Here is a 24,423-nt window from a genome sequence, read left to right as displayed (position 1 = left end):
AGGTCAAGAGAGGATATACATTTTTGTAATAGCGTTTCAACTAAGATAAGGAACTGGACATTTTTTAATCAGACACATGTTATAAACAGAAATCAGCCAAACCACATTCTCATTTTTCCCTGAATTGGGACTGGATGCTGGAGCCTTTATGTAATATAATCTAATATCTGACTTCTTGTGAAATCTCTTCTAGTCATTAATTTGTATTCCTCATCACTTTGTCTGTTGTTTTTCTATAAGCAGTTTTGAAGAAAAACATACAAGACTATCCAAAGCTAATGAAAGCCAGACTTCTGTTGATGTATTAGGCCATCAGTAACTACCCATATGTAAAATCTTAAAAAATAACTTCATCATCTCTGACAATGAAAAATTATTCCTCATGCTGTCATTTTCAATGTTCGTCCTGTTTAGATAAGGGGCAAAAACATCCATAGATTTTGGGATGGTTGTTTTTATTTAGGAAATAGAGATTACAAGAGTTTTCAGAAATAAACCATCACTCTTAAAAACAAAATACTGTTTTTGCTGTTTCTAGTTTCTGCAGATTCACTAATAGCTAAGCATTTTATACACAAAATAATGTAGACAAAAAGCACAGGCAGTGTTTAAATTTACCTACTCCTTTTACAGTTGTCACTTCCTAGCCAATCTTACTTTCGTAAAATCATAAGATCACATCTAAGATATTGTGTAATCCTTCAGATATAGGTATCTGTCTAAGGTCATCACTGTTGTCATAGAAGTCGTATCCAGGCAGCCAAAATAGTTTTGAGGACAAAATTATACATTCATTTGTATATCCTCAACACTGGAGAGCTGTCCCTGCTCCAGCAGAAATTCCAGATAGGCTTTTCAGACAGAACATAAGAGTAACTTCTAAAGGATAATAACAGTGTGTGCTGTTTCCAGGTCCATAACTGTGAAGAAAGGCTGGTACTTGTAGGGACCTTGTAGAAGCTGAAAGCCCACAGTTGTATCTGGCACCCAGAAACACAGAGCTTGGAAGCTGGAAGTTAAAGCTTGGTGTGCATGTGCCATAGGCAGAGAGGACACCTGCTCTGAGTCCCTTTCTATAGGTTCACCTCACTAAGAAACATGCCAGGATGTCAGAATAGAATGTAAGAATAAGATAGCAAAGTTTTCTTTGAATATATAATATACTGCATTCAGAAATAAACTGGTTCTGAAGGCTTCATCCTCCAGTGCCAAGGCACATATCATGTTTGCACTTCCAGTGCCAAGCTTAGGTGAACAATACAAGGGTTTTCTGTTCCCTGGTCAGCACGGAGCACTGACAGTGCTCTCAATATTTTAATCCATCAAATAAAAGCAAATTTGCACAACATAACTAGAAATAGCATATGGTTTGCACAATCATAGCCATCAGTTTGCATGATATTTCTCTGACCAGCTTTTAAGATTGTCCTTCATTTAATCTTTCATTCCTGTGGAATAAGGGAATGGTAGTTTTCAGCAAATTACTTTTTGTTGTTGTTTTGAACTTTCCTCCACATACACGCATGCATCGATGGAATTAGATTATTAAAAGTATTTATGGTTTGAACTTAGTTTCTGCCGTGTTTGTTTCTCAGGAAGACATTAAATTATTTGTATTTGACTGCTATAACTAGTTATTTTTACTGTTCTTTAAGAAAATTTACCAGAGGAGATTTTCATGAAACAGTTACATAGGTTCTGTAACTGCCGTACGTGCTTCTTGCCAAGTTTGTTTTTGCTAAATGCTCTTGTCTAAAGCTATACGTAAAGGATTTTTTTTATTTATTTATTTTTCTGCCATTGTAGCTGCTTTATGTTTTGTCCCCTGTGGATAATGGAAAAGTTAATAGTTCTTCATTAGTAACTGACAAAATACAGCTTTTATTTCTAAAATGCATTATTACACATTATTACACTCCAGGAATATATGTAGTGCCACTTTATTTTTCCCACTGATATTTTTGGTGGAACTATGTGCTTCTTAGCTAGAACACTAAAGTATAAGATGGAGGAAAGTCATCCTTAAAAATAATAGGAAATACAGGAAAGATGATTCTATTTTCTGATCAGTATACTTTTGTCTGTTCTAGGAGTAAGTCTCATATTCAGAGAACTGGCTGATAATATCAGTGAACCACCTAAATCATTTTGCTGTGTTTAGGCCTTTGCTGTTTCTCTATTCAGTGATGTAGTTCATTCAGGGAAAATATTTTCAAAATTGTACATGCTGGAAGTGAGCCCACACATGGGAAGTTCTTATCATTCATGCTGAAAGCAAAATAGAGTGATGGAGATGATGCTTCTCTATTGGCAGCAGTTTGCAGTTGTAAAACACAGGAATAATCTGAGGAACAGAAACTATAATCCATATCTCTTCACTATCAAGTCAGCGAATAATCACATCTTTCTTCTGGTGCTTTGTCAGGAAGCTGGGGGGACTTCTTTTTGTTTCATGGATGCTGTCTTCAACACAAGTAGTTTTACCAGAATAGGTTCCTAATCAAACAGAATGGAGGAGATCCAAGGTTGTAAACCGATGAGAATTTGGACCAATTGCTTTATGAGAGCTTTGATAAATTGCTTTTAGTTAACTTAAAGGGAGGTGGCAACTGATGACGATCTTACTGGATTCAAATTTTGATCAGAATAGGCAATCTGTTCCATCTAAGTTGTGCTCTAAATTGGTATATCCTTTGTTTATCTAGCTCTAACTTTTACTGTGAATGTATTCTTTCAGATGTAGGTAGGAGTTACTGTCTTACTCATACACTGGCAATGTTTCCTCTTTTTGCCCTACCTGGATTTCACAGCAGTTGCTGAGAATTTTTTATAACAGACAAAGTGAAAATTACTTGTTAACCAATCACATATGAAGAGGATAGAAGAATAGATCGGGATTGCAATAAGACACAGGTCAGGTGTGGAATGGATGAATTTATGAGTTGCAATATTTGCTAAATAATTCAGTAAATGTGAAAATTCATCAATTTGTGTTTGGTAATTTTTTATATGAACTTCATACCTGATAGTAGACATTCAGACTCACATAAAAATCATCTCTGCAAAGAATTTTGAGTTTTCAGGGTACCTTTACAATTATTTTCATTGTTACTATTATTTTCTTTTTTCTGCCAAAAACAAAAAAAAAGTTCCTTCAAAAGTCATAGTGGTAAACAAAATAAATAACATCATGAATTCCAACAAAGTGAATAAAATTTCCATTTAGATGAATTTTGAAATCAATTTTGTAATACTTCTCTAGCAATGATTCTGATTTATTACTTGCAAAATAAACACGAACTGTATGAAAGCAGATGATAAATTCTGTAGTTAGATGGAAGCAAATCTATATCTGCTAAACACAATGACAGGAATAAGTTCTGTTCTTTGCCTGTTCTCTATGTTACAACTTTATAATATTATTATGTTTTTGCAGTTAAATAATCATCATAGCAATACTATAATACTTAAAATATGACCCTTATACTAGCATAATTTATATCTTTGTCTTTAAATAATTAAATTTTTTGTTTTGAAATTTTAAGTTCAGTTCTTCAACAACTCGTATGATTTACTGTTAAAATAAGTGACAGAATTATACTCTCAATTTAGTTATTATCCTGTAAGAAACATAAGCAACTCAAAGAACTTGAGCCAAAAAAATAAAATATATTATCAAGGTCTGCTTTGCAGTGCAAAGTTTTGCATGAAATCTGAGCATCAGTAGATAGCCTTAACCAGTAGTAGCACCTGAATAAATGTTTAAGTTAGCAAATTGAAATCTTTTTAAATTATAAAGCAGTTATTTTTTATTATAGACATGAACTGTTAGATGATGTATATTGATATAAAGCTTCAGGCTGTACATTCTTGATCAAGTTATGCTAGTAGGACTAACTACAGAGGTGTGTCTGGAATCATGGGAATTATTGGAAGTTTAGGAAGACTATAAATGTTTTCAGCTTTCAGAAGTCTGTATATTTGTTTAAAAGTTGTTTTAAGTTTAACATTGCACAGATAATTTAATTTGTTTTGTTGTTATGCCACATAACTCTCCTCTCTTCTTTATATCGTATGAACAGCTCAGTAACTGAGATTATTTGCTTTGGTCCCAATCATGGGGGGAATGTTAGGAGCTTTATTCAAAATAGAGTAGAACATATGATAAAATCCTAACAAGATGTGAGGAGAAGGAAAAAACATCTAAGACTGCCACTTATCGGAAGCACTGTGACATGGTGTAAAGTCTGGTTCTCTGAGTCAATGTTTTTCTTTCCCTCTGAGCTTTGTGGTTGAGGAACTAGTCAGCAGTACTGTACAAATGCACCGAGAAATTCTGGAATTTATGAATGAGGGTATGGGCTTTGTAATCCCAGTGGTGAGTCTGGTCCACATCACAGAATTTGGTGAGCCTGCTGCACATCACATTGTGGTTGTTCTACATAGCTGTGATTTAGCTGCTCACTACCTACTTGAACATAGATATGAAAATAGTGGTTTCTTCCTTTTAGATTTTAGGGTAACTAAAAGAATTTCAGCATGAATTTGACATCTTTATTCAACCCAGAGCATTAAATAAAAGGGGGAGGACTGCTAGGTAACATTGCAATGAACAGAGTGTAAACACTACATTGGTATATACTGTAGTGGCAAAATCCACAGGACACTTTTGATGAGATCTTCAGCAAGCATGAACAAAAAAATTAGCAAATGAGAGAGGGAGAGAAAAAATATATATTATATAAACATATATATATATATCAGAAAGCACACACACCTCCATGTACTCCTATAGAAATAGTGTTAGAAAAGACTTTAAAGGATTTCTGCAACAGGGTGTTTTTGCAGGAAATCTTCCTGTATAATAAGGATTTTGTAAAACTCAGCATAAAATACTGGCCATTATAAAACCCCAAAGAACTTTAAGTTAGGCATTGTAAATAGATATGTACCTTTGTGTACAGCAGAGTACACAAAGTGTACAGCAGAGTATAGCAGAGTCGTTGTTTCAAAATATGAAGTATCACTTGTTAAAGGGTAAGTTGCTCAGAGTACTGATGAAAGGAGTCAAGCATCTGCATTGTGGGATTTCAGGCTCAGCATGTTGAGAGTTATTGATCAAGCACTGTAATAGCCATAAAATGCTCTCTCTTGTGATGTACAAAATAATTTGGGTTTATTCATTTCACAAGTGGTAGTCGTAATGCTGAATAATGTGGATGAGTTAGAATATTTTCTTGGGTTTAGATCATAGTTTTCAATGCAGACATTGCATTTTGAACAGACCCCAAGACCTCAAATTATTTTACATGATTTCCACTTTTTGAGATCCCAGCCATGTCTCTTTTGGTTTGAACAGGGAAAGACATTGATGTTCTTTTTTAAAATAATATCAGGACATTTTGGTATCAAACAAAGCTACTACAAGGTGGTGTTCAGTCAAAGAAGGCATAAAAGGCCAAGTCTCACGGGATGTTGCTATGGACCCAAAGGGAGATTGCGAGGTCCCCAGTGGCATCAGGAGCTGGAGGTGGGAGCAGCGAGAAAGGGAAGGCAGCAGGCCCCAAGCAGGAGGAGATTACCAGGGCACCAACACATGGCTCAATGGTTCTGCCAGCAGGCCCAAGGTGGGAACACACATCACAGCATTTTGGCCACGCCAGACAGCCAAGAAGCAGAAAAATTAGAAAGAAAGAAAGTTACCTAATGATAATTTTTAGGGCAATCAAGCTCTCAGTAAATGTTTACAGTGTTGGAGCATACAGTGGCCGATCTGCCTCCCTGCCCATTCAACATGTCTCTGATTGCTGACTGCACATGATGCTTTTCAGACATCAAAATAATAAATTAGGTCAGAAGTTAACGCTCTGATTATATTTATAGGTGAGTTTATCTTTTTTTGTTCTAGCAAAGCTAATACCTTGCAAGGCAGGCATCCAGCTCCCAAAAATGCATGAAATTCAGGGGTTTTATAATGCTTTTAGAAGGAAATGGATTGGAAGCAGAGAAAGCCATTACGTATCCCCCAGTTGTGTTCATTCCTCTAAACAATCATTAAAAACAGACCAGGTTGTTTACTGAAGTGAATGCTTTCACTCTTTTGGATTATTATGATTACCAATACAGGCTGCTGCTGCCTCCAGAAAACCAAACATTTTTTCAGCTCTTCCTTGAGCTTCTTATAACAAGTGCTGGTGATCAATTAGCTAGTTCATTAAAAAGTTACACATGATTTTATTGAGGCAAGCAATTCTGAATCAAAGAACCCAATTCGCAGATCTAGGTTGAAACACATAATTGGCATGTATTTTAGGATCACTGTTAAAGCTATAAAAAAGATTTACTAGGGAAGGAATGGATCCAAAAACCCTAAAGGAAGGAATATGTTACTTGTGTGACTCAGTGTTACAAATGGACTCATTTAATACTAGAATCTTATCTACTTTAAAATTTAAAAAAAAAAAAATACAACTTTAACTTTTTTTAGCAAGAAGTAGTCCTCGTGTCTTTTCATCTGAAACAATTAAATTGTTTATTGTTTTATTGTCTATTGTCTTTTGCTATGATTTTCATTATTGCTATCAAAGACGTACTTTAGTTAATTATTTAAATTCAGTTGAGAAGTTGACAGACTGTAATTGTAAGTCAAAATTAAGTAACATACCTTCATCGTGTTGTTGAGATGCACAGTGAGACTGTGATTAATGCCTCAGTTCTACCAACAGTTGTGCATGCGTGGATTAGCTGGGAACCTTGCACATGTGCTAGTAGGATAAGCTTGAGGATTTGTAAGGTGAGAGAGAGGGAAGGCACGTTATTCTGAGGATGTTTTGAAACAGTAAAGCTTTGTTCTGAGTTTACAAGTGGGCCAAATCTTGAAACTTGAGAAAAAAGAGTTTGGGTTAAGAAAGCTTTACTTTTGAAATACTTGAGAAAAAGTAATTTGCTGGTGAGTTTTTGAAAGATTTTTTTTTGTTGTTCTTCTTTAAAAAACATAAAGACTATTTTTGTTTTTGAACTGAGAGGTATAAATAATCAGGTTTTATATATATCAATATTTGATTAGAATCTACTTTATATTATAATGTTGATTGCTTGATTATCTCAATGTAAAAGTTTCTGTAGCTGGTATTTCTGTTGGACTTGTGCAATGGCATTGAGGCATTTTCAACTATTAGCTTTCCCTGGGGTTCTTTTCAGACAAAATGTTATGCATCAGCTCTTATTTGAGTGTAAGCCTATTGAATAGCATTCTCTTCTCTGCCAACTTGGCAGCAAGTTTTCCCGCTAATAAAAGAGGTTACCCCAGATAGAGATCCCAGATGTGCCTGAACTACTTTTATTAGGACTATGGAGGGGCTCAGTGTTTCCTTCTAACTGTTTTCAAAAAAGGTGTGGGCTTGCCTTCATAAGTGCCTAAAGAATTGTATTACATCACTGGATTTTTTTTTTCCTCAAAGTGAATAAAACATTAGATGTTTTAGCACAGAACACAGTTTAGGAAATACTGATGATTATTATGATAAATGCCTTTTGTTCCAGTAGAAATCTTGATTTGTTTCTACTAAATTCTCATGAAAAAGAAAACACTGCTGTTTAACACTGAGTTAAAAATACCGTTATACCTTTGCATATTAATGAGATTCAGTGTAATAATCAAAGTAACAATAGATGCTTCCTAGAAGAGCAGTGGTTAGTACTTGCTGAAAATTCAGATTTTAAGAAGCCATATATGCATATATTTGTTTTGCCCTGTACCTGTGGTGTATGAGTTTCTTGATTATGTCAGTTATTCTTTGAAACTATTTTTTTGCTGTGTAGAATTTGTATTGTACTTAGTGATAAAGCCAACTTATTGATTGACTGATAAAGACTTCTCGTAGATTGGATTTGCTAATATCAGTGTTCTTTTTTTTTTTTTTTTCAAAAAAAAGGCTTTCAAAATTTCTACATGCTATACAAGAAGTAGGATAATCTGACTGGGGTATTGAATAAAATAATATAGTTTGTTAAACTTACTGTTTAACAAATACAGAAATTGTAAATAACAAGATGTTTACAGTCTTAAATCATAATCTTGATTTTCCTTTCAAGGCCTTTCTGTTGAAATCTTTATCACTGTCAGAATATGAATAGAGAAAACAAGGTTTTAATTAAAAGAATTAAAAGAATTCATTGCTTTGTTTTATTGTTCATCTTATTAATAAATTACAAAAAATGAATGATGCTGTAATTTCTGGTCATGTCCCTGGTTGATTTTTATTGTAGTTGCATCAGATATAAAAAGAACAAAACTGCACAGTGGATTAATTTCATAGTGAAATACATGACAGTATTCCGTTTCAGATTTTCAAAAACAGGGTCTGATTCAAAGACTCCCATTAATTTCAATGGGCTTTGGATCAGGCACAGGGTTAACAGCTTATTTTTCAAACAACTAGAAAGAGGTGTAAATGTCAAAGGTGATAGTTATACTGTGAGTTCCATAAACTACAAAAAAAAAGTTACTACTAAAGCTCTATTTTTCCTTAGTTTAACAGCTTCTATGAAAACAGTGTTAATAAGTATATCAGGAACAGTATATAATAATGAATCAGATACATTAAGTAACCTTTAAAACTTCTTTTATATAATAATTGGAAAGTTAAAAGTAACTTAAAATCCCTAACTCCTCATGCTGTGATGTAAATTGTATTTTTTTTTTTTTAGGTTCCAAATTCAAAGAGGGAAAACTGATCCGACCAGTTACAAGAGCCTGGGGGACTCTTTTAGGACTATTTTCCAGAGAGAAGGGTAAGAGTATATGTTTTTAAAATTGTCAATTTTATGTGACCTTTTTTAATCACCTATTTTCCAGACATTAGATCCTCTTTATATTCCACCCTTTATGCAATTGCCAGAATTTGGCAAACATTTAGTCTTACATAACGAGCACAATTTGCAAAGTCCTAACATTACTCACACTCACAATACCAAATTTTGCTATTAGGATATGTTTAAAAAACTGTGATACACAGCTGTGCAGAGATACTTGGGCAAACTCTGCCTCGGTACTGCCAGCGGGATGGCCACATCAGTGCAATTCAGTATCTTGGTTATTTTATCTTGTTTTCTGAATGGTTGTTTTATCTTGTTTTCTGAATGAGCTCAGTCTGAGCCTGAGTTCAGTGGAGTACTTGTTTCCAACCTCTGATGAACTGGCATTCCCAGTTAGCTGTGGTAGGCAATGTTTCCAAGACCTGTGTGAGTAAAATTACACAACTTTTCAATTTGACAGAATGTGGAAAAGGATTTATGGTTCTTAGTCACCTGAACCTTTAGAAGGTTACACCGTTCTGAGCCAGAGCTCTTCTAAGGGACTTGGGCTGTGATCCAGAGAGGCATTTAAATACATGCTTAATTTTATGTTCAGTCCTGTTAAAGCTAGTGAATGTAATGGGACTGATCACATGCTTAAAGTTAAGCCTGTTATCCACAGGAGCTCTTTGGGAGCTAGCCTTTAATCAAGGTAACTCTAATTAGTCAATGCCAGTTTTGAATAGCTGACAGGCTTTCCATAACAACTTTGTAAACGCAACAGCAACCAGTATTTTGTCCATATATTGATCAAAATGGAATTGTGATCATATATAGTGGCATAGATGCCACATATGGAAGCAGCAGAGGTGCAACAGGGATCAGACTTCTTGTGTCCACAAGTTGTACTGGTAAAACATAGGAGAGGCCAGCAGTGAAAATGAACTAGACCAATATTGTTTCTTGTAGCGAGATTTAGCTAAACTACCTTACATAAGTACACAGATATAGAAGTAGGTAGTTTGAATTGCTAAAGTAAGGAGAGATGTAGAGATGTTTCACTAAAGTTGCAAAGAGAGGAAGTTGTCACGTTTGCCGTTATCTGCAGTATTTGTCAGTTAGAAACAGAATGTCACATTAAAACAGTCATCAGTAGTAAGCACAAGGGAAAAAGGAGGAGAATATCAGATACAATATAATCTTAAACTTTGGCTAACAATAAACAAAAGTAATCAACTAATCCTAACAAACTTCTCTGAATCCTTGAATCTGTTATTCCCACCTATGCAAATTATCCCATTTCTGAAGTTTGCTGATTATGACACTTTGGGGGAAGCAAGAGAGATGACTGCGAAATCTTTAAGTTAGTGGAAATCTTGAACCTAAATTGAATTATTTTGAATTCAATTCTTGAACCTCTCCTTGGGTGATCACAAAAATATGCAGAATAGAGCACCAAGAAAGGGCTTCATATTTAGATACCAAGCAAATAAAAACAATATATGAAGTGTCCAGATTCAGGTGTGTGAACTGGGAGAAGGGTAAAAGAAATTTTTTCATGCCCCATGTTTATTGCATATTGGCTAGCCCCAAATAAAATCCCCTTCAGCATTTTTATACTGATTTTTAGAGAGATCCAATTCTGTTTATACTGACTATATAAGGGATTTATGCACCTCTCTCCAGCGCTCAGAGTTGCCTACTGCCGTGTATGTGACTTTACATTAAGTTTATCACAAAACAAATTCATGAAATAAGGGAACATGTCAGAAAAAGAAATGTTACTAATGGCCTGCACCTGAAAATATTTACATCTGAGAATAGTGCTTATGCTCTTCTGTAGTGACATTTTCAATAGTAGCAACTATGGCGAGCTAAGATGTCCAAGCCCAGTTCAGACAGATATGTCTAATGCCTTAATATTTTGACCTTGTTCAGGTTATATGAAGAGTAGATTTGTGGGATTGACCTAATAAGTACTTATCATGTTTATTAACATATATGCAAAAGTTTAATTTGCTGCAATCTCTCTTACTGAAGATTGACCAGTATTATGTTACTGCAGCATTATAGTAACAATCTAGTGATTTCGTGACAAACTGCTTCATTGGAAATGGTGGCCAGGATTTCTTTAACCATCCCTCTGATTTTCTCTCTGTTATAAGGACAATTGCAGATAAAATATTTCCACTAATAGAATTCTGTCCTTTTCAAAGAATATGAGGTTTCCTTTGTCTTCACAAAACATTAAAAGTTTCTTAAACAAAAAACACAGGAAAAAATAAAAAACCTCTACAAAAGCTCCCTTCCCCCAGCTCCCAAACTTTGAAGAGTTCTTTAGATGGAAATAAATTTTCTCCACAGGGAATTAAAATCTTCAAAGAAGGATCCATCCCTTGAACTCTTTTCTTGTCTTACAAGAAAACAGGAGCCACAAAACATAAAATTTAAGTGAGACTCACTAAAGGAAGGGTCAGTCTAGCATAGCATTAGAGGTGACATAGCTGTCTATTAAATGGAGTTAGGAATATCCACTTCAGGGCTTTTGCAGACTTGTGCTGAAACCTTCCAGTCACTGCCAATTGCACAGGGACTGCAGCTCTGCAAATCCACTTCTGTGGTGACCAGCCTTTGTTTAGCAGTATTTGTTAGGAACCTTGCATCTGAATTTCTCTGGTTTCACTTATGAGATGCTGCATGTATTGACAGATCTTCGACAGCAGAGGCAAAACCACCAGGAGTGTATCTGTTTATTGAGGAGTGACATCTTTACAGCTAACATAAAAATAATCTGATGTTTACTGGGGAAAATGTTTGGATAGAGGATTACCTGAAACCATTAACAGAGAAAGCTTTTCATTCTTTTTAGGTCCTACAAATAAGGACCTAAAAGGTTCTTAGAGGTCCTAAGGGGTTGATCATGTTTGTTGACAAATGTTTGCATTGTTGCCATTTTCACTGCATTTGTAATCACTCACTTCTTTGATAACAACTTAGGTTTGAATATGAAATGTCAGAATAAACCAACAGTCTAGCTGAATGTATATGTTGCATTTATATTAAAGACACATGGCGTTGTCTCATATTAAGAATGGAAATTATGTCCATCTGCACTATCTTAATTTAGAGTTGCATCCACCATTTTAGATAGATGCTGTTATTTTGGGTCTGTAAACAACTTTTTTCATATAAACTTAGATTTTCATGGGCTCATTATTTTAACAATAAATGTTCTGGCTTACAGTTGGCTTTTTTGATAGGCACCCAGTCAAGTGCCTGTTACTTTCTCATTCATTGGTTAGCTTGCCTGAAACAGAAAGGGTAGCAGTGTCCTGGTTTCCACTTTTGAAACTCAACATTTATTAAAGGTACAGTTTAAAGGGCTGTTAGCTTTTCTTAGACCTAGATGGTCCTGGGAAAATACAAAACAGAATAGTCATTGATCATTTGAGACCTCATTACTTCTGCTGGGTTATTTGATTATTAATGCTGAATTTGGTTTGGGAAGGAACAATTACCTCCTAATAAAAAAGCCCAATAAGCTTTATAACTATTTCTGTCTTCTTCTCAGCTTTGCCTCATACTCTCATACCACACTCTTATACCTATAAATGCCTGCCTGTATGACCACACACCTTTCTTTTAATAAGCAGCACCCTGACTCATACATTAGTGGGATTAGGCTTTAAAGCTGCACAAAACTTGTCAGCTATGGGTGGAGTAGGTGGGAGAACAGCCAAGGCTAAGCAGGAGCTGGATGAATGCTGAGTTGTCAGCAAATGTGCAGAAGCTGGAGGGTTCCTGGCTTATATGATAACAGCGATCATTCGTTGATTAAGGAATTTGCTAGCATTCTCCTTTGTCCTGCCTCTATCCCTTGGCTGTCTATCATGGTGACAAGTGCCTGAAAGACTATAGCAGTGCTCTTGAGACCTGGCTCTCCCAGCTAGCTGCAGATGATGCTCTGCTGCTTCTAATTGCCAACAGGTCAGGAAAGGAGACTTGCAGGATTGCCAGCCCTGCAGGCAAGCTTCAGCCTCTGGCACTCACCAGCAGTCATCACCACCCATTCCTGGGGCCCAGCTGGATGTGTGCTCTTCCAGCTGGGCTGAGGAGACTTATCAAAGGGCTGCCAAATAAATGTTATACAAGATACAAATACTTGGCTACCTTGTGCATGAATCCTTCAATGAAATTGCTGACCGGGGAAGTGTGGCATGGTCAGTCATGCCAAAAATCCCTTTTCCCAGCTAGCAGCTATGAAGCAGAGATTCATTTCCACTTACTGGAGGCATAAATTCCTCTGGTATCAAAAGACCAGACTTAGGATCTGACTTAAGTGCTCTGAGGCAAGCAAAAGTGGTAGATTAAGATGTTATTTCCTTCCACAGCTATCTACCCCACTCTTTGATTTCTTTTTAGCACCAGGAGTGCAGAAGTGAACTTGGACCCATGCTCACTTGCTACCTTCAGGAACCTGGTTTCTTCATATAGACCCGCCTGCACTGGCACTTTCAAAGACCTGTGATCTAGCAAACTGAAAGCACATTTTCCCTGTTGCCCACTACTACAGGAACAGTAACTTCCATGTGAACCCTGAGAAAGGTCTGCTAGCACTGGTACTTCAAAAATACCTATACATAGTTCTGTCTCTTTTCTAGCCCTACAGGTCTGCCCTACAGGTCTACCTACAAACAAATACTTAGTACAAGTCTTGCTAAAATCATAGAACCATAGAATCATAGAGTGGCTTGGGTTGGAAGGGACCTCAAAGATCATCTAATTCCAACCCCCTTGCCATAGGCAGGGAAGCCATCAGGTTGCTCAGGGCCTCATCCAACCTGGCCTTGAACACCTCCAGGGATGGGGCATCCACAACCTCTCTGGACAGCCTGTTCCAGTGCCTCACCATCCTTACAGTGAAGAGTTTCCTCCTAACCTCTAACCTAAATCTCCTCTCTTTTAGTTTAAAAACATTCCTCCTCATTCTGTCATTATCTGATTGAGCAAAGAGTTGCTTCCCATCATTTTTACGTCCCCTTCAAGTACTGAAAGGTTGCAATGAGGTTCCTCTGGAGCCTTCTCTTCTTTAGGCTGAACAGACCCAGCTCTCTCAGCCTTTCTACATAGGAGAGGTGCTCCAGCCCTTTGATCGTCTTTGTGGCCCTCCTCTGGACCCACTCTAACAGATCAACATCTTTGTTGTGCTGGGTGCCCAAGGCCTGGACACACTACAGTGCCAAAATATCTTTCTGTACCTATCCTGATGAATCCACGTAGACCATATATAGCAATATATAGTATATCACTAATTTTCCCTCTCTTTATCCCACATGTACAATTATTCTGTGGGTCACATTATGCTACATCAGCATCTTTGTGACATACTGTTGAAAAAATTATCGCATTCCCATGTGAAATAATATCATCTGAAACTTAAATTATTATTGAAGCTTTGTAACATCCTATGAGAACTATAACCGAGATTTTGAAGAACGGTGTGTTGACTTAAACTGTGAATCTGTATAAAATCTCTTGGCTTTTGTGGACAAAAATCAAAGTCTTAGAGCTGAATTTTTGAATACCTGAATCCTTGTGCTTGCTTTGCGTATCTTTGAAGAAGAAATCTCAAATTTAGGAAATCTAGTATTTGTGCATTTTCAGGGAGAATGAGCCTGAAAAATATAGCTGGGGTAATCACAAGTTCTTTTAGTACATAATTAAAAAATATCAACTGTTGAATCTATACATTTACTTTCAGAAGTGAGGGACTCCATTTGCTTTAACATTTCTTCCACTGGTTGAGACTTTGATATTACAGCCCCTCTACAGGCAAGCCATGGCATTTCTCAGCCATTGCACTCTCTTCTGAAGAGTTCTTGGTGTGGTTTGGAAGACAGGATTCATGTGGCCTTCTGGGGAATGGGGCTCATGGACCTGTAGGGAAAAGAAAAAAGATGCCTTAGCAGACTTCAGCCTCTTGGTGCCACATGATGAAAATTTCAGAATTTTTCTGGGTGTCCTGGTTCCAGTTAGGACAGAGTTAATTTTCCTCCTAGTAGCTGGTAGGGTGCTATGTTTTGGATTAGGATGAGAAGAGCACTGATAACATGCTGATGTTTTAATTGTTGCAGAGCAGTGCTTACACCAAGCCAAGGACTTTTCAGCTTCTTGCTCTGTCTGCCAGCGAGCAGGCTAGGGGTGCAGCAGGAGTTGGGAGGGGACAGACCCGGGACAGCTGACCCAAACTGGCCAAAAGGATATTCCATACCATCTGACGTCATGCTAAACAATATATAGGGGTGGCTGTCCGGGGTGGGGGGCCGGCTGCTCGGGGATAGGCTGGGCATCGGTCAACGGGTGGTGAGCAATTGCATTGTACATCACTTGTTTCATACACATTATTATTAATAATACTATTATCATTATTACTATTATTATTATTGTTATTGTTATTTTCCTGTCTTAATAAACTGTCTTTATCTCAACTCACAGGCTTCACTTTCCCGTTTCTCTCCCCCATCCCAGAGAGGGAGGGGGGAGGGTGAGCGAACGTCTGTGTGGCGTTTAGCTGCCAGCCGGGTTAAACCACCACAGTCCTTTAGTAATTAGCAGGAGTTCCTTTTTCATAATCCACTATGTATACGTGCAGAGTAATATACTGCATAGCTGTTCTTGATGCCATTTAGTCTAACTTTGCCCCATGCCTTACTCTATATAGGCCTGTGTGTAATATCATACTTACATGGTCTTACTATTTTCAGTTTCGTTTGGTTGTATATTGTGGTTTCAAGACATAAAATTTAAATGGTGGAACAGTCCTGGTTAAAATTATCAATTATTATTATAAGACTGCTTTTAAGATTAGAGACAAGGAAGGCAAAAAAGTTAACTGACAGATTTTTCCTGATTATTTACTTTAAGATTGTGATTTATATTATGCTTGCAAGGGTTTAGATCAAGTATGGCCACAAAGCAGAGATCTTTAGTTATGTGAAGGTGATGTGTATTGTGCTATCTTCATTAAATTAACATTTGCATTTGATATTTAAACTTTGTCTCATGTCCTAGTAAAGACCGCAAAAATGTCAGGAAATTCTTATCCCTCATAGTGTTTTAAAATGCACGTTCGCATGCATATGCATGCCTATTTGTAAAATATTCATACATTTACGTAGTCTCTTAGTAGACAAAACTTACCCAGTTCATAATCCAGTGAAGTTTTGCCCAGTCCCAAGTGACTCCGGATGCTTTTTGCAACAGTAGTCAGTCATGAGAAAAAAAAAAAAAAGAAGAAAAAAAAAAAGATGAAAACTGCTCTTTTAATCTCTAGGTCTCAAAATGCTCTACAGAAGAAAGAAGTATCATTATCTCATTTATGCAGATGGGGATACTGGGGTTTAAGGTGCCAGGCAGTAGAGTAGGTCTGGACAGGAGCATGAACACAGATGTTTGTCATGGAGCAGACTGATACTGGGTAATTTGTTTGCCCCATAGTAACATGTTAATATCAGAGCTCTGAGGAACATGTGTGTTGGACACAAAATTGCATTCTTTGATTTAAGCTCCTAATTCAGAAGGGGTTTGAAAACTTTTGGCAATCCCTTTTGTGAGGTGGTTTGTCCAAGGTCATACGTGGAGCTAGTGGCAGTTTTAAGCCTGTAGTCAGATATCCTGACTGCAAGACTGGTGCCCTGTTCAATGGACTGCACTCTCTGCAGATAGTCAGCAGCATTTATAGTGATGTTACTGTCATCAGGTTTTCATCATCCTGCTCAGGCAGGAATTCTCTGTTCCTCACTGTAGGTTCCCTACCCCCATCTTCATATGTTAACACTTGAAAACATAAGAAATGGCTCTGGAATGTGAAAAACTTTTATTCCCAGTTTTATGTGTGTAGCTTTCTGAAATACAATGAGGTTGCACTGGTGTAACTATGGGCAGCATTTGGCCAATCACATTTTTATTAGTGATGGACGGACATTTTACTTACAACATTTGATCTAGTATATATGGCAACAGAGTAAACAAGGACACTTTTAGGGAATCACTTCTGAGAATCAGCTGCTTTAAAGATAAAGTGCATGTTCATTTATTTCCCATAGGAACAGAACAGAACACAATAAAATTATATAAATCTTATAAGCACCTTAGACATAAACAGGCCAGACATTAACTGTCATTAGTTGTTACTGTTTGCTATGGCCACTGGAATGGCCAGTTTACACTTGGTAAGTGTCTGGTTTGTATTTTTTAAAGGTTCAGGTTGTATTTATTAAGATTCCGATTTTTTCACCATCAGTTTGTTTTAATCTGAAAGCTATGATTCCTTGGGTGTATGTGTGTTCTACTAATGCAGCATAAATACAATTCTTTATATTACTATATTTATAACAGTAGTTCCTATGGGTTCAGTTTGGAATTATATGACTGCATTATAAGATTACAGTAGTAAGGGGATACCTACTGAAGGTTATTTACAATCTATCTTTATCTACTCTAGTTAGCAAAATAGCAGCAGACCTTTAATTTTTATTCCTTATGATTTGAACATTCAGGAATATTTATCATTTTACCAACTTAGGTTCCTGCTGCATTCAGACGTATTAGTCATTTTGTTTAAAGAGATCAATGTAATAATTTCGCTTTTTTAAAAAACTCCTGTTAGCCTAGTGTATGGGAAAATATTATACTGTGCTGCATCACTGTACTCTCTGAACATGTTTATGTTCTCTGAGTGTGAAGAACATAACTGCCAAATTTTGTAGACCGGGAAAATGGCCATGAATACCCCCTGCTTCAGCTAAGCAGCTCGTCACGAGGGGCTGCAGTGTTTGACAGCGGTGACTGGGACGTTCCCAAGCAGAGGCTTGTCCCCGGGGCCTCGGCAGGGGCAATTTCGCCCTGCATGGGGCCGTACTGTGGGGCTGCAGACAAGCCCCGAGCCCACGGCACTCGGAGAGGTGGGCTCCGGGCGGAAAGTGGGCAGCCGAGATGCTGAGCAGAGAGCCATCTAGGGCTGGAAAGCAGGGAGGTGCTCAAACACCCCACGCTGTGAGTGTTGCCCATCTGCAGGGCTTTGTTGGCTTATCCAGGGCTGTAAGAAAATTCTCAGCTAGTGAAAAGCTTTCAGGTCAGGAACCGAAACACAACCAACAGTAGTCGCAGCCGAGGCTGCACATCCTCTGAGCGAAGATTTAATGAATTGCTGTTTTAAGATTAAGAGGCTGAATTCTGTTAAGTCATACATCTGGATCGTGCCGCTTCAGGGGGATCTGTCCCTACACAACTTTCTTGTTCCGAAATGGCGTGTATATGCTGCCATCAGAATCGCCAGGACTTAAACTTGTGTTTAAAAGAGCAGAAACAGCTTCTAGCCCTGACAGAGGATCAGTGTTTTCTCAAACCTGAACCCCGTGCAAGGCTGTCATGCTCAGCTGCAAGTAGATAAACAAAACTGAAATCCATGCACTACCCTCTTTCTTATCAAAGGTAATAGCTCTGAAATCTGATTGTGACATTGTCAGTAGTCAGCTGTCAAAATTAACTGTGTGTCTGTTATGTAAATCTAGCCATTAATGGTTAACATTTCATAAACACAATCACAATAGCATATGCACATTCAGATGCAAAATTAATTTCAGTTATGTGTCGAGGTTCTTTTAAAGGCAAATTGTTTATTTCTCCATGATTTGCGATTCTAGTAGCGATTAATTGTTAACCTATTCCTTAAAAGAAAAATTTCACTGTATCAAGGAAAAAAACAGTGACCAGAGAACAGATAAATCACTTTTATATGCTTGGAACAGCTGACTTTACACTTTTATTACATTGTTTGAAAAAGCATCTTTTCATCTGGAAAGAATCAGTTTAAAATGTGATTGTCAACACAACTAAAGCAGCTTTCTGTTTAAAATGGCTGCTTGTGAAGCTTAGAACTATAGTTTTGCCAAGATTTTCTTTACAGACATTAGTTACTAGGACCAAGAGATTTTAGATGGGATGTTCACAGGAAATACCTGGCAGACAGCGTAAAATGCAAAGTAAAGCATTTTTATTTAGGTTGTAGGAAACATGTATGTGAAAATGAGCAGCAGCGTTTCAGGTCAAAAGCCTTCTTTTTAAAATAGAAGTCTGTAAGTTGTAAATTGAAGGAGAAAAAAGAAAAAATCCAGATCAATTTTTTCACGTCTTGACCTAACTAATCAGACAACATTTATTTAGTATGTTTATATTGACTATATTTAATATTTATTTATAATGACACAATTATACTGCTCTCTAATCAGCATGTCTTTACCTCATCTAACTTAATTTTCTTCACTTGTTACATCTGAAAATAAAGCTTTTTCTCTTTTATGCCAATCCTTCTGATTGCTGTAATCCTCAGCTGTTTATTTATATATAATTCTGCTTTATTTGAATCCCTCCAGCATTTAATGTCTAAAAGTTGCAGACAAAAATTCTATACAAAAGTATTGCATTCAGTGATAAAACATTTTCACTCCTGGAATAATTGTGCTTTACACTGTATAAATTTGCTCATAATTTTAACTGTAAATAATGAAGATGTAAGACTATTACCTATTAGAATATGCAGACTTTTTTTTTCAATATGCATCATTTTCATGTTTTGGGGGCAGTTTAATTATAAGAATTCTATAGCATTTTTATTAACAAATTTGTATTATGCAAATGAAAATATAGGTATCCTCCATTTTTTCCTACTAAAGTACTTTAGCTTCTTTTTAAATGTTGGAAGTTGAGTAGCATTTTGATGAGAAACTTTTAAAATGCATCTTTGTTAGGAGGAGAAGCTTTCCCTGGTAGCCGTCTGTTGAGACGTAGAGCTGCCGATGCAGCAGTAAGTGCTAGGTACACCGATCATTCCTCTCTAAAACCATCACCAACTGCTCTTCTGTTTGCAATATTCTTTACCCAATTTGAAGGCTTTCTGTGTGCCATGCTTCACATTCTGAAAGAAATTTAGTAAACTAGTTGCTGAGAATATCTATGCTTGACAATGGAGGAGGAACTGTTCATCTAAATCAATGCAAAAACCTCAAACAAAAAGGCAATGTAAATAGCTATGAATATTTGACAGTTATGTGCAGATTTTCCATGGAATGCATCTTAAATAAAACAAGGTAAAATGAGGAATTAGCATTACATATGGAAATATTTTAGAAGAGTATATTTTCTGTATAATGCTAACTCATATTTCAGGGCACATTGCAATTCGTATGACTCTGAAAATCAAACTGTGAAAAATAAATAGTCTGCTGGACTGTCATGCCATTTGCCTCTCTCAAGAAAATAAAATTCTAAATACATACGATGTGGGCTTTTTAGCTTTCACAATCTTTGTTTATGTAATTTTACTCACAGTCAGCTGGTTTTTACCATATAAATAAAATAATAACTTTAATGCAGTGCAAATAATTTTCATTGATTGTGAAAATGCCTAAATCATGAGTACTGTTTGTGTAACGTGCTGCATCTTCTTACAGGAGTCCATGCATATAAGCACAGAAATGTACTGTTGCATTCTCTTTCTACCTAGCATGGAAAGTTCCTTTCACAGTAAAGCAGGCTGACACTCCATAGTAAATTTCTGAAGCTTTCATGCAGCATATGGGGCAGTAACTCTAACTGAAAGATCAGCTCCAGTTATGAATACAAGATCAATTCCCATGTGGATAGAAATGCCTTTTTTTTCTTTTTTCCTTTTTTTTTTTTTTTTTTTACAGTTTGCCTTCACTGTTTGTTTTTGCATATTTTGTCTTTGCCTGAACTTGTGTATCCACTGACTATTAGACATTGGGTGTCCTAAGTTCATCAAGATTTTTCAGGCGTTCTTTTAATCAGATAAATGGATTTTTCCATAATAAATAGACACTTCTTCATCATAGGAGTTTGGTAGCCAAACTATCCAATCACTGTTCTCTGTAGTAGTTGAACTCCATGGCAGGAAGAAATACTTCTATGCTCCAGATGCTTCCTAATGTAGGTATGGGCTCAGGTTACTTACTACTAAAACATTTCTTAATAAAAGTTATTTTTTTCATTATTTGAGACCCTAATAAAATAATTTTATATCTTGACTTAACAAAAGTCAAGTTTCAACCAATGTACCTTTTTTATTTCCAAAACTCCATTTTATATGAAAATAAAAAATCCACTCATTTCTTCAAGTAAAAATAGAAATTCAAATAGTCTTCTGCATAAAATACTTTATCAAAAAATTCCATAGATATTTCAAAATCTTATTTTTACACCATTTTTATTTAGAAATGTTTTCTATCTCTGGTATAAATTACCATTTAGCCTATAGGTAATGTTTATTCTTTTGATTGTTACTGTGATTTAAAAGAGTCAATTTTGTGGTTAAAAGTAAAATATCAACTAATATGCATTTGAGCCTTTGTTTTAAAGTAGTCTTGCATAACATGTCTCTATGAAAATACAAAAAAAAAAAATTGCACAATATTCAGATTTGTATATATTTATTACTTTACAACATATTAAACTATTTCATCTCATTTTTTATCTTTTCTTCATAAATGGGTAATTTAATTAAAAATCCTTTTTAAAAAATATTTTTTGTTTAAAAGTACATAAAAAGCAAACCAAAACCTTCAGATACATTTCAAAAACTTCTGTGGATATTAAATATATTGTTAAGCTTTTAAGAAAAATAAAATGTCTCCACCAGCATTTCAACAGCTGATATTAATAATTTGTAAATAATAAATATTTCTCAAGGCTGTAATAATATTTTATACCTCTAGAATTTTAGACCAACAGAACAAGAAAAATGAGTGTTTTTATACAAATAACAGTTTTCATAGGCTTTCTCAGAAAATGTATAGTAGTAATTTTATCTAGTGTTGCATTACAAAAAAGGTAAAGGGGTTTAAGTTATTCACAAGAAGAATTATAATGGTGTAAAAGATGAAAAAAGGACTAGTGAGCAGTTTCACACTGGAAGGGTTAGCAGTCATTGAAAAATTCTCAGAATCAATTGCAAAAAAGTTGCCCTCAGCATCCTGTTGAAGGGTTTGGGAAAATGCAGTTTTAGAAGACTTTCTCAGTTACCATGAGGGAATGCCTGGAATTTTGTCTTTCTACCGAAAAGGATTGGTTTTCCATTGATTGTCATCAGTTTGCTAGGTTGTCCTGCTATTTAAGCTATTAAAGACTGGTGTGCTGCTTGGTCTCAGGTGATCCATAAAAAGGAATGAAGCCTTGGGAAGGTAAACCATCACCAGGCTGGCTCGGTGTCTCAGCCTTCCATGACGGAAGCTCTTTGTTGAGAACTGTTGGCAATTGCAGCAGTTTCCAACTGAAGATAAAGAGCCAGCGTTCTCAGATAATGCCCTCGATCACACACCTGATGACAGACTCCTGCATGCAAGTTTTTTCAGGTGCTATGTTTGCTCAGTAATCCTTCAGTGCCAATCTTTTCTAAATGGTGAGCAGGTCCCGTCAGTAATGGACATCAGCCATTGAGCTTGTAATATTTGTCATATATCAGGTTACGGCTTTGTTACTGCAGTGTGATGAATGGATGCTCTTATGCTTAGAGAGAATAAAGAAGTGCTATAAATTTAGCAGTCAGTACTAAATGAGTTGCTACTTTAAGGGCCTGATTCACATCCTTCTGAAAGTATGCTGTTAACTTCATGATCTTTGTATCAGGCCTTTAATTTTCTTTGTTTTTTAAGAAATGGAACCCAAGGCTGTTATTAAAATAGTTTCCCATTTCTCACTCTATATGGTTTTACACCTAAGTAATAATTTTAATATAAATCTTACTTTATGTCTTAATGTTTATGTCCTACACAAACAGTTTGATTAAACATGGAGCCATACAGACAGTTGATCACAGAACCTGATAGGTCACACATGAAAGAATCAAAACAGAGGGCATTAAAAAATTGGTAACATTTTGAGGTGTTAAAAATTAATACAGTATTTCTTATATCTTTTTTTTTTTTTTTTCATGATCTTAGTTATTCCTATATCAGACTTTGACAGCTCTGTTTTTATGCTTTACTTACTTGTTGACATTATTCTGGAAGTTATTCTGATTGAAGATAGCGTTAAAAAATTATGAAGCATCTGTCCTTGTCCAAAGTCTGAATTGTGTTTCATGTGAATTTTGTGAGAAGTTCACATAGAGTCCATAGCACTTATAATTCATTAAAATCCTTTCTGGCAACATAAAAATAATGAATTTCCTTTTTATATTCCAGGACATAAATAAAGCTAGTACATGTGAGAAAATAAGACCGGGCATAGCTCAAAGATATGCAAGTTTTAGACCTTGTTTGTTGCTAGCTTTGAATGTATTGAAGTTTAAGCTGTTAATTCTAACCACATCCATAAACGTTCTGTGTAGCTGCTTACCTACCATTTAGTATGTTTTCTGTAGCAACTCCTATTTCAAATGACATAATAGATACTCTGATTCTGGGAGATATGTATCTCATTTATTGTAAGACTGTCATCTTACCATAATATAGACAATTACATAGGCTGCTTAAATGTATATGCATATTTTTAATTGATAAATAATCCCCTGAAGTTCAACCCATAATTACCATAAAAATCCCAGTTTCGTACTCAAGGTAGTGGTAGTATTATAAAAAGATGTACTCCCTCCCATTATTTATATATGCTCTCTGTTTATATTATATGATGTCTTTTGTGCTACCATCATGATCTAAATCAGATACAAAGAAGAAAAGGAACATACAAGCTGCAAAAGAAAAAAAAAAAAAAAGAATAGAAAAGGGAGCAGGCAGGAGAAATACACTGAAATGTCTGTGGTTTTGTGAGTTAACACTGAGAGACCTCCTCTAAGAAATACATTCTTAACAGGTAGCTGACATAGAATCTGGGGAGCTGTGGTTCTTGGAGGAGCAAAAAGAGGAGAGTTTCATACCAGAAGATGACACAAAGATAGGATAGGAAGAATAAAAATTTCTCAAAGTGGTCCTGAAAGAGTACAATGTAAGATTAAGACAATCTGAAAACTGGAATATGTTCTTTTTGGTTTATGTAAGCAATGGGATTTATTTTTCAGTAGAGAAAAAAAGCAAATTTGAATGCAGATTACTCAAAGTGCTCTGGTCCTGGCTCTTACTGCTTAGATTATACAATTCATTTTAAACCATATTTTCCTAAAAAAGAAATCCAGGATCTTTGACTAGTACACGCTGCTGCTGCTTACCTATTCCTTAGAACATTCCTTGATTCCTTCTGTGCTGGGTAGGTCATTTCATTCAAAATGAAGCTCATATTACCTTTCAGAGCATAGCACATAAATTTGCTTCTGTCCTGCTGTGTGATCATTATAGTCTGCAGTGCCGTGGGCTCTGTATAAACACTACACTTTTCCACACTCATTACTGACCTGCAGAATTACAGATTATTTAGCAAATTCTTCTCCACTACCTTTCTAAAACTTTTCTGTCATGTTGCTCAAACCTGTGTTTAAGACAACATATTAAATTACACAATTTTTAATTTTACAGTTGCCCAAGGTTTTAAGATATCCAGTGTGGAAAGCAGAATTTAGACACCTATAATTCTGTCATACAAGTAGTATACATATAATGT

The 24,423-nt window shown here is 36.0% G+C and overlaps 1 protein-coding gene across 10 annotated transcripts in view; it reads left to right on the top strand.

Annotated features, from left to right (window-relative positions):
- Positions 1–24,423, top strand: part of SLC25A21 (solute carrier family 25 member 21) — a 253,932-nt gene that overhangs the window by 177,477 nt on the left and 52,032 nt on the right. For all 10 annotated transcript variants that reach the window (XM_083837791.1, XM_083837795.1, XM_083837792.1 and 7 more), the window contains one exon: positions 8,710–8,793. In XM_083837791.1, the coding sequence (XP_083693917.1) occupies positions 8,710–8,793 (84 nt within the window). The remainder of the gene's footprint in view (positions 1–8,709; positions 8,794–24,423) is intronic.

Source organism: Anser anser (genome assembly GCF_964211835.1).
Source record: "Anser anser genome assembly, chromosome: 5".
Classification (NCBI taxonomy): Eukaryota; Metazoa; Chordata; class Aves; order Anseriformes; family Anatidae; genus Anser; species Anser anser.
The sequence above is the reverse complement of the archived record's forward strand: the minus strand, read 5'-3'. Positions and strand labels throughout refer to the sequence as shown.